General features: G+C 56.1%; 1 protein-coding gene across 1 annotated transcript in view; it reads left to right on the top strand.

The window, feature by feature from the left end:
- LARGE2 (LARGE xylosyl- and glucuronyltransferase 2) overlaps positions 1-10,780 on the top strand; it is a 23,257-nt gene extending 12,477 nt beyond the window's left edge. The window contains exons 2-15 of the mRNA XM_026065793.1: positions 2,203-2,380; positions 2,729-2,985; positions 3,393-3,475; positions 3,644-3,767; positions 4,876-5,047; positions 5,226-5,330; positions 5,522-5,634; positions 5,750-5,875; positions 6,104-6,259; positions 6,389-6,552; positions 7,385-7,663; positions 8,014-8,160; positions 8,338-8,533; positions 8,662-10,780. Of these exons, the coding sequence (XP_025921578.1) occupies positions 2,281-2,380; positions 2,729-2,985; positions 3,393-3,475; positions 3,644-3,767; positions 4,876-5,047; positions 5,226-5,330; positions 5,522-5,634; positions 5,750-5,875; positions 6,104-6,259; positions 6,389-6,552; positions 7,385-7,663; positions 8,014-8,160; positions 8,338-8,533; positions 8,662-8,859 (2,220 nt within the window). The 5' untranslated portion in view covers positions 2,203-2,280 and the 3' untranslated portion in view covers positions 8,860-10,780. The remainder of the gene's footprint in view (positions 1-2,202; positions 2,381-2,728; positions 2,986-3,392; positions 3,476-3,643; positions 3,768-4,875; positions 5,048-5,225; positions 5,331-5,521; positions 5,635-5,749; positions 5,876-6,103; positions 6,260-6,388; positions 6,553-7,384; positions 7,664-8,013; positions 8,161-8,337; positions 8,534-8,661) is intronic.
- Positions 10,781-13,248: the final 2,468 nt, after the last annotated feature.

The raw sequence follows: 13,248 nt of genomic DNA, 5'->3' as shown, positions 1-13,248 counted from the left end.
GAGGCCAGCCTGCTAGGAAGAGGTTGGTGTTTTCTTGCTTTGTGGGATTTGTGTCTTCCCTGTGCACCTGGCTCTTCAGGGATCTCAGGGCAGGGGTTTCTAGAGATGATCTTTCTGTCCCCTGGGTTGGCCTGGTCCCCTCCTGGGAGGCAACAGGCAGTATGTGTCTCTGCCACTTTTTCTCCACATAAAAAGGACCAAGCTGGGCATGGGGGACTGGAGCCCTGTACAGCCAGGGCAGAGGTGTCACCAGCCACACGCGTGGGGACTGTGGCGCTTCTTCAAAGGCGGCGTTGGCAGGAGCCTGCCTGCCCTAGCTCCCAGCTCATCAGGGCCAGGCCCAGGGAACAAAGCGGGGGACACGTGGTGCTCTCCCTGGGCTCGCACGCAGCTCCCCAGGCAAAGCGGAAACCCCCTCTCCGGTCGGTTGGGAAGCTTCCGCAGCCGCTGAGGAATGCAGCATGCATGGCTGGAGCGGCCAGGCCGGGCAGCCAGCTTTGTGTGCCGTGGCAGGGGAGCCAGCGGCAGCGAGGAGAGGGCAGGGCACGTGGCGGGGGGGTCACGTGGGCATCTCTGCCTGCTGCACCAGCGGGGGGAGCAGGTCCCAGCATGGGGTTGTTGTGGGGGAGAGGGGTGAGGGGATCCCTCCTTGTTTGCTGCTGCTTGCTGAGTTTTGAGCTCCCTTGCCTCTCCAAAGCAGATGTTTTTGTGGGCTCCTCCCTTGACTTGTTGCTAGCACGTCTCTTATGGCTGACTTTTCTGTTTCCCACATGTGCACCCATCCCACGGCAGGGCTACCTGCAGTAGGTGCCACCTTGTTCCTATACATAGCTGGAGGCCCTACAGCTTCCCCCAGTGGGACATGGCCAGGGCTGATGCATGGTAGCTGCGTAAATGTGGAGCAGCATTTCTGCGTGGTGCATGCCTTGCCTGTCTCGCAGTGCTTTGGGGCAACGTGACTATCGCTGCTGGGAACTGCTACACTGCCGGCCAAAGTGATCGCAGCGTAATGGTTCCCAGCAGCAGCAGCTGCATTGCTGCCCCAATAGGGTGACCTGGAGGTGAAGTTCAGGCTGTGGAGGTGTTTTCCTCAATCCCTCACAAAACCGTGACCGTGTTTTGTTCAGATCCTTAGGGGAGAGCTCTTGGTTTGTGAAGTGCACTGTCCCTCCTGAGAGAGGCTGGCTTGCACCAACGCTGCTGCCCACCTCTTCCCTCTGCAGCCCCCGGGTTTCCAGTCATCCCTTCTGCAGAGCCGAGCAGCCACCTTGGCACGTGTGCCCCATGGGTCCTCTCCCAGCCCCGGAGGAGGTTGTGCTCCCCATCTCTGCCTTAGGCACACCCAGAGCTGTGTGTCCCTTTAAGCCAGCAGTGCTGGGGAAGTGAGTTTCACTGAACCATTCACAATCTTTCCAGTCTGACACCAAAGTTTGCAAGGGCAGGTAGTTGTTCTCGGCCCAGTGAGCAGAGGGGAAGGTATTTGGCCAGCAGGAGACCTAGGTAAGGAACATTGCAGGAGAGTTTTTCCCCCTAGCCCCAAACCGGCCAGCTGGAGGGTTGGGAAGAAAGCCAGTGTGCCGAGCTCTGGCTACTCGCTTATCTCTGTGTGGGCTGTGCTCCCTGGGCAGCACAGCATGCTTAGCCCAGCCTTGTCCTTGAGGCCTGTATTTCAAGAGCGGTCTCAGCCCCTTCAGCCTCTGGAGGTGGGGGAGGGATCTGCTCTCCATCTCAAGGGCAGGCTGCATTAACCATCAGGTGACCGGCCACCCAGCTCAGCAGGGATGCCTCCAGCATGGGGCAGTGGAATGGGACAGCATCCTTCCTTCCCCAGGAACTCTTTTTCTCCCCTTGGCCTGTGAGACAGCAAGGAACAGAGCTGGAGTGAAATTGCTTTTGGGGGACTCGTTCCCTCCTCCTGCTTTTGAGGTCCCCTCTGCAAAGACTGCGTGGCCTGAGCAGGGTACTGGGGCAGGCCCTGGGAGGTGTCCAGATGCCCTAGGACAGGTAGGAGAGTCCTGGCTGGGAGAGGTGGTTGTGCCTGTCCCATAGCTACGCTAGCACAGCCAGTGTCCTGAAGTGAGCAAGGAGACAGATGTATCCTGCCAGGGGGACATCCCGCTCAGTGAGGGAGGAGAAGGACTTGTGTGGGGGATGTCAGGCCGGTTGGTGACTCCCGCTCTCTGCTTGTCTCCTGTCTCGCAGGCTCTAGGATGCTGGGATCAGATGGGCTAGGCCTGCCCACGTGATCCTTGGCGCCCTGCTCCCTGCTGCCAGCCCACCATGTTGCGCTCCTGGCGCGTGAAGCTGAAGCTGCTGCTTGCCACGGTGACCCTGGCTATCCTCCTCTCCTGGCTCTACCTCTTTGTGGGCAGCCTTGAATGTGAGTGGGGCAGGCCAGGACTTCTGGCTCGTCCTCCCAGCCATGTCCCTTTTGGAGCAAGGGAAGCTCCCCAAAATGGGGTGGGCAGGGGAGGCCAAGGCCTTGGGGTGGCTGCTCTGTGGCTATTCCCTGTGGATGTATCTGACCTCCAGATTTCCATGGGCATCCCTGGGGCCTGCAGGAGCAGAGGTCTGAGTGTCTGATGCACATGGGGTGTCCCGGGACCTCTCAGCTCAAATTTGGGGCTCTGCCCCTCTCTCCACACCCTGTCCCACCAAGCTGAGCTCTGCTCTGGGGGTTTCTCTTTGCTGCGCCCTGTTGCATCCCCTGCTCTGTGCGTCTCTGCAGATGGCCGCTTCCTCCTGCTGCCACCGTGCCTGGGCGAGCAGCCGAGCCGGGACGTGGAGCGCGAGGCACTGGAGTCGCAGGTGCGCAGGGTGGAGGAGGAGAACCAGCAGCTCCGCCTGCAGCTCAGCCAGGTGCAGGCAGACAGCAGCGACGGCAGCCCACAGTGGGGGGCCTCCACTGAGGATGGAGACCCCCCCGGGGGTGAGAGGAGCAACCGCACAGCCTGCCCCAAGCAGCGGATGGTGCACAAGTGCGAGGTGGGTGGGCAATGGTGGTGCAGTGGCACAATGGGGATATTGGATGGGAAGCCAAGGCCCTGACCAAGCACAGGCATGCCAGTAAGTCCAACCTGCCTGGCACTGCTCAGCCAGTGCTCTGGCCACACTGGACCTCACTCTGGCTCTCTGCGGTGCTCAGTGGGACAAAGGCAGCGTCTGAGAGCATCTTGCTTCTCAGGAGAGTGAGACCTGACAGGAAAGGGGCAGCAGCTGGACTCCTGGGCCCTGCTCTGATCTGAGGGATGCCTTCCTCTCGCTGGACCTCCGTTTCCCCAGGGGAAGGGCTAGGTTATGGAGTCTCTTCCTGTAGGGTGGTCTGAGGGATGATCTGACAGGTCCTTGTGTAAGGCTTCAGTCTCAAAAAGGTGTCATTTGTCTCTGGACAGCTCCTGCACGTTGCGATTGTGTGCGCTGGACACAATGCAAGCCGGGATGTGGTCACCCTGGTGAAATCCATCCTCTTCCACAGGTAACATGGATGTGCTATGCTAGAGGTGATTTTTCTCAGTATGCCCCCTCAGCTGCTGTCTGTCCCCCTGGCAGGGTTGGGGGGACAGGGGGGCAGGGACCATGTCCCTCTGAGGTGGCTGTTTCCTGCTGCTATGGTGCTGAGCGCTGCTGCACTTGCACTTGGCAGGAAAAACCCTCTCCACTTTCACCTCATCACGGACTCGGTGGCTCACCAGATCCTCCAGACGCTCTTCCAGTCCTGGATGGTGCCCTCTGTCCATGTCAGCTTCTACAACGCCGAGGACTTGAAGGCAGGCACTCAACCCCCTGCCACCCTCTCCCTCTCCCCCTTTTCTTTCCCAACTCAGTGCTTGAAAGGCTGAGAGGGGCCAGGGGAGCAGCAGAGAAGGGGTAGGTGGGAGGGGGGCTATTAACTGTTCTGCTGCTGGTCCCTCGCTCGCCTGCTCCCCTTTCTAGACTTGTTGCTGTTCAGCTGAGAAGGGAGGTGCTGGGCTGGCTCTGGGGGTGGGGGAGGCCCCTTGCAAGTAATGCTGTCTCCGCAGTGAAGCTGGGCACATGGATCCCCTATTGAGCCCTGAAATGCCATGGTGAAGGCAGGGAGTGGTGCTGGTGACTGGGGTCTGGTGTGATCACAGGAAGAACCAGCCTGGGGTGAGAGCAAAGGAGGAGACACAGCCAGCAAGTGCCTGGCAGGCCTGGGGAAGAGTGGTGTGTGGCTACCCATGATGCAGCCGGAGGAGATGCTCCAAGCCTGGCTGCCCTGCAGGAGAGAGTGAGGAGGCAGAGGGGGCAGGCTGGGAGGGCAAGAAGAGGTCTGGCTGTCACCTCTGTCCCCTCTGAACCACCATGAGACTGGAGGGACTTCAAGCAGGGCAGTGAGTGCTGCTGCAGAGAGATGACAGGTTGCCCCAGATACAGTGGTTTAAAAGTGAGGTGCTCTGACAGGGAGGCTGGGGAAGGGTCTTGCAGGGGGGGTGCAGGAAAAGGGCTATGCCAGCACCCAGGCAATGCAGACATTGCAGGCGGAGAAAGGAGCCTGTGTGCTCCCCCATGGCAGCTGCTGGGCTGTGCAGGGTCTGTGGCACTGGCTGTGGCAGCTGGGAGATGGGAGCAAATGCAATTTGCTGGGGGCCCCTTGCTTCCACCTGGGTCTGAAACAGGGTCCTGGGGCCTTGCCTGGCCTGGGAACTCAGGTCTGGCCCTGTACTAGGCCCTGGGGAGCTTGCAGAGAAGGTGCTGGCTCTGCAGTTCTGTTGGGGGGCTGGCACTGGGCTTGGGCGGCAGCCATGTCCCTTGCTGGCCTCCTCTGTGCGGGAGTGCTGGGCATGCGCAGCTGTCCCACCCAGGCAGGGTGATGGCATGACTGTACCCCAGTCCTGAGGTTGTGTCACCTTGCAGCCAGAGGTGTCGTGGATCCCCAACAAGCACTACTCCGGCATCTATGGGCTGATGAAGCTGACGCTTACCAAGGCGCTGCCCTCCAGCCTCTCCAAGGTCATCGTCTTGGACACCGACATCACCTTTGCCACTGACATCGCTGAGCTCTGGGCCATCTTTGGGAAGTTCTCTGGTGAGGGCAGAGCACCCCTGGGAACCACTGTGGTTGTAGCAGGGCCCCAGGCCCTGTGAGCCCACTGCTCCCTCAGGGTGGGGGTCCCAGTCTGTCACAACACCTATGCGGTGGGTTTGCTGGAAGCCCCCGAACCTATGGCAAGGTGGGCCATGTGCATGTCCCTCTCTTTCCTCAGACAAGCAGGTGATTGGACTGGTAGAGAACCAGAGCGACTGGTATTTGGGGAACCTCTGGAAGAACCACAAACCATGGCCCGCTCTGGGACGTGGCTTCAATACTGGTGAGCATGGGGCTGCTGGGGTGGGGGGGACAAGCACCCTGACAGTGCATCCAGCTGAGGCAGGTTTGGTGAGCGGGGAGGCTGGGCAGGGCTGAGGTGAGACAGGAGTGTCTGTGTGGGTGCAAAGGGCTGCTGCTGCATCTGTCTGGGTGCCCCCTCAGTAACCCAGTGCCCTCTTTCCTGGCACCCAGGAGTGATCCTGCTGCTGCTGGACCGCCTGCGTCGCCTGGGCTGGGAGCAGATGTGGCGGCTCACAGCGGAGCGGGAGCTCATGAGCATGCTCTCCACCTCGCTGGCTGATCAGGTAACAGTCCATTCTCCAGGGTAGTCAGTCCTGGTGCACTCCTGTAGTGTTGCCAGCATGTCAGGGCTGTGGTGCCTTCCTTAACCACCTGTGCATTCATCTGCCTCTCTCCTAGGACATCTTTAATGCAGTGATCAAGCAGGACCCAGCCCTGGTGTACCGGCTCCCATGCTTCTGGAATGTGCAGCTCTCCGATCACACCCGCTCAGAGCAATGCTACACTGAGGTCTCGGATCTCAAGGTGAGTGGGTTTCACCTGCCTCTGAGTGGGGGAGAAACTGGAGATTCCCCCATTAGGGGCCCTGTGCTCTCCCTGCTAGGTGCTCCTGCCCTGTAGGGGGCTGGGTGTAAGGTCTGAAGGATGGAGCATGCTTTGGAGGTCTTGGGGAGCCAGCACCAGGCCTGGGGGCTTGGGAAGCATTGGATGCTGCTGACTTTCCCTCCATGGAGTGACCTGCGCTGCCCCCAGGTGATCCACTGGAACTCGCCCAAGAAGCTGCGGGTGAAGAACAAGCATGTGGAGTTCTTCCGCAACCTCTACCTGACCTTCTTGGAGTACGACGGGAACCTGTTGCGCAGGGAGCTCTTCGGCTGTGCCAGCCTCCCCAGCCCTCCCAGCGACCAGGTGAGGGCAATTGCAGCTCTGCCTCCAACCCCAGAGCGTGGCCTGGGCAGGGGCAGAAGGCACACCCAGGCAGCTTCCCCCTGGCTCACCCTGTGTCTCCTTCCCTGTCTCACCTTTGTGGCATTGCAGCTGCAGCAGGCACTGGAGGAGTTGGACGAGGACGATCCCTGCTATGACTTCCGCCGGCAGCACCTCACACAGCACCGTGTCCACCTATTCTTCCTGCAGTATGAGTTCCCGGCCCTTACTGACCCCACTGATGTCACCCTCGTGGCCCAGCTCTCCATGGACAGGTACTTGCCAGTGGGGCTTGTGGGATGACAGCTTCTCCCCTCCATTGTTTCTGGGGTGACTCCACAGCTCAGGAGCTACCTGGAATCTCTGATGCAGGTTCATCACCGTCAGAACAGAGCTTTGCAGTGAAGAGCAATTCCCCATGTTGGGAGCAGCAATTGTCCCCAACACCCCTCCCCAAACTGGTCTTGGCCAGTACACGGCTCCCTGACAGGCTCCCAGTTTTGGGTTCAGGTTCTGCTCCTTACCCATCAGGCAGTAAGGACAATCCTGTTGCTGTGAATCTTCTGTTTCTCTCTGCTGGTAGTTGGAAGCCTCACCTCTACTGCAAACTACTTTTTTTGCATCGGAGAAAGGTGTTCCCCAGATTAGTAAGCTGCTGGTCACTTCAGCACTATTGGTGGCGTATACCAGACCCCATCCTACAGCCTTGTCACTACCTTCCCACAGTGCTTCCTCCCAGTTCCCTGTAGTTCTGTCAGGTTGCAGCTCTTGAAGCTGAGCTGTCCTGAAGGGTGAGTGTTTGGAGGCAGGTGAAAACAACCAAATTCAGCATTTAAGCAGATTCTCCCCAGAGACTTTGGTGAAGAGCTACTGAGACCTGTTTTAACTCAGTCCCAACAGAAGCCAAGGGATGTAGGGAACTTGCGGTGGGATTCAGGCCCACCTAGCTGTGATGAGCATAGTGCCTTGCAGTGATTTACCCAGAGGAATCAGTCTGGGCTTGTGAGGAGAGGATTGTGGGGAACTATTTCAAGCCATTGCACCCTTGGTTTGGCCAAGTTCCCACAGGGCAGGACTCCTGCTCACGCAGTGCTCTCTGCTTTGCAGGTTACAGATGTTGGAGGCCATCTGCAAACACTGGGCAGGCCCCATCAGCCTGGCACTGTACATGTCAGATGCAGAGGCTCAGCAGTTCCTGCGCTACGCCCAGGCCTCGGAGGTGCTGAGTGCCCGCCGAAATGTCGCCTACCACATCATCTACAAGGAGGGGCAGTTCTACCCCATCAACCTTCTGCGCAACGTGGCCTTGGCCAACACGCAGACGCCATATGTCTTTCTGACTGACATTGACTTCCTGCCTATGTATGGCCTCTACGATTACCTCAGGTAAGGCCTTCCCCAGGCAGCTCTGTCCCAGCCTGCTGGGCTCCCCCTGTACCAGGTCTTGCAGGAAATGCCCTGGGCAGCAGTTCTCAGCCTGCAGAAATAGTTTCCTTTGTGTTCAGCCTTGGGATCCTGCCCATGCTTTTGCCAGACACCAGTGGATGGGGAAGAAGCTGTGGCTGTGAGGGGTTCCCCATTCCTCCTGCGCCTGTGTGGCACCCCTACGAAAGACCTAAACCCTGTTGATGTACTCTTTTTACAGCTGTGGGCAGGGCGAAGGGGCTGAGGAGGGGGGCTGTGGCCACAGTTTGTGGCTCTCCCAGCAAGGCCTCACACTCTTCCTCTTGCCATAGGAACTCTATCCAGCAGCTGGAGCTGCCCCAAAGGAAGGCAGCTCTCATTGTGCCAGCATTTGAGACCCTGCACTACCGCCTGACCTTCCCCAAATCCAAAGCAGAGCTGCTCTCTATGCTGGACATGGGCTCTCTCTACACCTTCAGGTAGGGACTGGAGCTGCCCCACCATCCAGCAGGGCTATCACACCCAGCAGAAGCCAGCTTTATGGCCTTGTGTCTCGTGGCTGTGGTACAGCCAGGTCAGAGCATCTCCTGCATCCTCTGCCTGTCTATGGGAGCTGCCACTTTTTTCTGGTGTCTCATTTCCGTCCTTCTTCACAGGTACCACGTGTGGCCAAAAGGCCATGCCCCAACTGACTATGCCAAGTGGCGGACAGCCACCGTGCCATACCGTGTCGAGTGGCAGCCAGACTTTGAGCCTTACGTTGTAGTGAGGCGAGACTGCCCTAAGTATGACCAGAGGTTTGTGGGCTTTGGCTGGAACAAGGTGTCCCACATCATGGAGCTGGATGCGCAGGTGGGTGAGGGGCTGCTCCTGGCACAGTAGGAGTGGGGGTGCTAGGGGGAGGTCCTGGGTGGGCAGTGAAGTGTTTGTTGGTAATGCCAAGCTGGTGCCAGAGGTGATGGATGCCACTCTGCCCTCAGGAGTACGAGCTGCTGGTCCTGCCCAATGCCTTCATGATCCACATGCCCCATGCCCCCAGTTTCGACATCTCCAAGTTTCGCCTGAGCGCAGGGTACCGGGGCTGCCTCCAGACGCTGCGGGAGGAGTTCCATCAGGACCTGTCGCGGAGGTACGGGGCTGCCGCGCTCAAATACCTCACTGCTGAGAGGAGCCTGTGACGCCCAGGGACAGCAGATGCAGGGCACTAGCAGCAAGCTGCAGAGGGGAGGGCGCAGGGCCTCCTGCCTGCCTTGGCCAACCTCCATAGTCTTGCTTGAGGAAACCGAGCTGGCGGCACAGCCTCTCCAGCCCAAGAATGGGATGCCTGTAGTTAAGACGGAAGATGCCAGATGTGAAAACAGGAGGAGGCCTGTGGATCAAACTGCCACAGCGTGGGTCAGAGCAGCAGCTTCCCTGTGTTATAGCATGGGGGAACCTTCTCCCATGCCAGGGACCAGGGGAATTGGTCTCCCTCGTCCCATTGCCAGGGCCCTAGAGAAGGTTAATGTACTGGTGCTGGGGCTCTTCTACAGATTCCCTGCAATGTTATTCCCAGCTCAGACATCTCCCCAGTAGGAAGTTTTAGCTGATGTGGATTCACAGTCTTTGCTGGCTCACCTCTATCTGGGTCCTGGCTCTTTCAGGCTCCTGGCAGTTGTATGTGGTTCTGCCTCCTCCTGTTCTGTGGTCTCTGTTCCCAGTTCTCTGCACTCTACCTCTGGAGCTTTGGTGAGTGGGAGAAGGGGATGTAGAACATCCTTTTGCATCCTTTGTGGAGCAGGCTCAGAAAAGAGCTCAGAGAAAAGAGTAGGGCCAGAGATTACCAGGAGTTGTGGAGTCCTGGCTCAAGCCAGGACCAAGACTGGCTGGTAAATAGGGTGAGATATTGTTTCTCCTCACCCCTGTGGAGACAAAGTCTCCAGTGGGGCTGGTCCAGTACTGGTGTTATGAGTGCAAAGATGGGCTGTCTTCCCTGGCAGCCAGCTCCAGAACAGGCCTGCATGTCTCTGCAGGAATCAGCCGTGCCTGTGACAGGCACTATTTGGGGGCCAACAGCACGGCATGGCTGTGAACCAAGCGTGGCCACAGCAGCGCTCATATAGGCAGAGTATCTGTCCCTGTCCTCATGGCACAGCACTGGCAGAAGGTTATACAGAGGGTTTTTGTGCAAGACACCAGTCAGCTGCTCGTCACTGTGCTCAGTTTTGGCCCTATAAAGTCACAGCTTTATTTAAATGAATGCAAGGTGATGTGCTGTTGGGCTGATTAACAAACACCACCAAGCGCTGTCCATCCATGCAGGCATGAGAAGGCTCTGTGCAGGCAGAGTCTAGCTTCACTCTGCTTGTGGCTACAGGGTCGCTGCTGCAGGCTCAGGCTGTGGTCAGGAGCTTTGTAACACATTCAGCCTCTGTCCCTGCCCCGTTGTAGAGCTGACCTTAGATGATTTTTCAGTTCTGGGTGACCACTGTGGGACAAACCACCGAGCCCCTGCAGCCACAGGTATGGGTGAAACAGCATCTCTGGGGGCCAGAGAAACTCCTTGCAGAGGACCACCCTGAGCCTCCCCGACTCTTGGAAATACAGACATGTCACCGACAATCAATCAATCAATCAATCAGGGCTGTGGTCGACACTGGAAGAGGTTGTAGCTGAGCGCTGTGGCTGGATCCCTGCGCTGAGAGCAGCTTGGCTAGGCACTGTTCCACAGCTATCACAACACTGGAGCACAGAGGACACATTGCTTTCCTCACACTATTTAAATTATTTAATACATTTCTCATAAGATGTAAATGATTAGGGTGTATTGGGGTTTTTTAATCCTTTCTTCCTCCTGGATGATCCTGCTGGTGGCCCTGGAGGATCTCCAGGCCAGTTGCTGCTGCAGTCTCTGCTCTTCTCTTCTTAGCATTATTCTGATCTGCAAGAGCCAGATCTGTGCAGGTGTGAAGACTTCCATCCATGGTGGGAATGGCTAGGAGGAGCCATACACATTGCATTGTATGGAAAGGGCACAAGCGCCTCTTGCTTTTTTTCTCTCTTTTTAATTTAATTTTTAAATTAAAGCTTTTTTATTCTTTTTCAAATCCTTGTTAGAACTGTGTGGTTATTAATTTTTTTTTCTATTGCAAGTTGCAAGTGTCCCCTGGAGGAGCTGTTTCGCTGGAGGGGAGACAGTGGTAGCCTGAGCCTTGGTTGCGGAAAGTGTATCTGGTCGTTCCTCTGCCTGTTGTGTTTGAAACTTTTGTCCTCTCTGGCTGGTGCAGTAGGAGGGTTGTGAAGCAGGGAGCAGCAGGTGGTAGAAGAAATGCCGGTGTCCCCAAGCAGCAGGTGAGCCATTCCCCTTCTAGCTCAAAAAGAGGTTCATGGACACCCCCTAACATCAGATCAAATCTGCTGGTCACCGGTACAGCTGCAGGGGTGCAGCCTGGGTGGAGGTGCAGTCCTGCCTCTGTAACTACTGCTGTTCAAATGGCATTCTTTGACTTAACTGTTTAGTCTCATAGTCAGTTTAATCAAGCACAAGTAAAAGAGATGTGTATTTTCTTGTTCTGGTGGTGCTGCAACTCTTGTCTCGGAGATCGGTGTGTCAACTGGGCTCTGCATCGTTACCTGTGAGGTGACCTCAGGACCTCCCCCCACCTGCCCTGCACTCACTTCTGCACCCTTGCAGACCAGGTTAGTGCAGGGGGCTGGTCCCCAGCTCAGGCCACAATGCAGGAAGTGGAATTTAATGCGGCTCCCCCCGGCTGAACTACGTTGGTTCTACAAGACTAACAGAAATAAAAGCTGGATCTTAGTTCCTGTAAGCAGCCATCCTTGCCTCTGCAGGGGGGATGAAGGTGGTGGTGGTATGCCAGAAGCATGTTGTACTTTGAGGCTTTATTTGGGAAAGCACTGTAAAGACATTGCTAATCACGGTGAAGCAAGTGGTAGCATCTTCATGAGAAAAGCTCAACCCAACTAGCCCCTAACAGACAGCTTTTGTTTAATGCAGCAGAAGCTCACTGTTATCACTCTGCTTCTGCACTGAGGACAACAGAAGTTTAGATCAGGTGTAGCCAGTAGTTTGTCTGTCCCTCTAAAGCCTGTTTTCTGCTAGAAACACATTAGTATAGTAATGCTGGGAAGATGGGGGCTCTTTTGGACATTTCTTTGATGGATAGAGGGCTAAAGAAACACTGGCTCCGTAGCTGATTCTGCTTTGGGACCTGGAAGAAGGTGTACTGCTATGCCTATGGCAGAAGGACTGGGTGGCATAATTTTCAGATAATCCTTCCTCGTATAGGCATTCCTTAGCCCAAAATGTGCATAAATGGTGAACTCGTTTATAGACCTGAGAGTAAATGAGGGAGGTTTTAGTCTCAATGTGCCCTCTACTGGACAGTAGTAGCTGGAGGGAACCATTGATTAGAGCCTGAGGTGATTTTTCTCAACCAAGCACAGCCCCTTTTATAGAGCTAAAATTCACTTCTGCTAAATGCAGCACCCTTCTGCCTGCCAAGAAAAAAAACCTTGAGTCAGAGTATGCTGCAGCCATTTTGCAGAGCTGTGCTTTGAAATCCCTCCCAGGGCTGGACCCATTTCCTTCTGCAGGCAATACGCATTCCCCAAGCTCCACTTTGGTCTGTGCTCAGCTTGTCTGCAGCCTGCCCTTCAGCTGGGTGCAAAGCAGGCAGGCCAACCTGCCCCTAGGGCCCTGTATAGTCTGTGGCATGAGCTGTCCCCTCCTGGGAAATACAGCTAAGGAGACAAGAGATTTTATTGTGTTTTATTTAGTAAAATGTTAAAATAAATAAATACAAATTGATCAGATGCTCTGTATCCCCCTCCCCCCAACTTTAATTTGCTAAAATCTAAACACATTTGTACCAAAACTGAAACCACAAGGGACTGAAAGGCAGCAAAGAGACTGCAGATTGCTATGAGCATCAGGCTAAAAAAAAATAGAGATATTTAAAAAAACCCAAACCAGCTCATGAGTCAGTATTCTCATTATGTGATTCTGTGAAAACAAAGTGGTACCATTCAAAAAGGGTATTTTACACCAAGGCCTGCAATGATATGAGATTCTCAGGGAAATGGAGGGCAGCACACGAGACACCGAGTCTGTCTGGCACAAACGTCAAAGAGGAAGGAGGCTGGCTGGCAGCCACAGGTGCGGGTGGCTCTGGGGCACGACTAGGTACGTCACAACCAGCTGCAGAGACTGACTACAGACAAAACCCGCTACCATCCCCTCACAGCATAAGGCCAGCGACTGCGCGTGAGGATTATGCTGCTGCCTGCTTGCACACGCTCCTGTTTTTGAACACATCTGTGTTCACGCACACTAGGGCCAAGAAAAGCATTTCATTCAACCACAGGCAGACAAGTGTGGGAGCTACTCTCTCAGCACAGGAGTTAATGATCCACAAGGCCCAGCTGTTTTCCTGGGGTTTTTTTGCCTAGAAGTGAGGGCTGAGGGCACAGGGAGCCCCTGGTCCCTGCCTTCTCCTGCCACCTGGAAGCAGAGGTAAGCCAGGTCCTGGGCAAGTGTGATGGTAGCAGCAGCTGGAGACCCAAGG

This window comes from Apteryx rowi, unplaced genomic scaffold (genome assembly GCF_003343035.1).
Source record: "Apteryx rowi isolate R43461 unplaced genomic scaffold, aptRow1 scaffold_232, whole genome shotgun sequence".
NCBI classification, from domain to species: Eukaryota; Metazoa; Chordata; class Aves; order Apterygiformes; family Apterygidae; genus Apteryx; species Apteryx rowi.
This window is presented reverse-complemented; position numbering and strand designations above follow the sequence as displayed.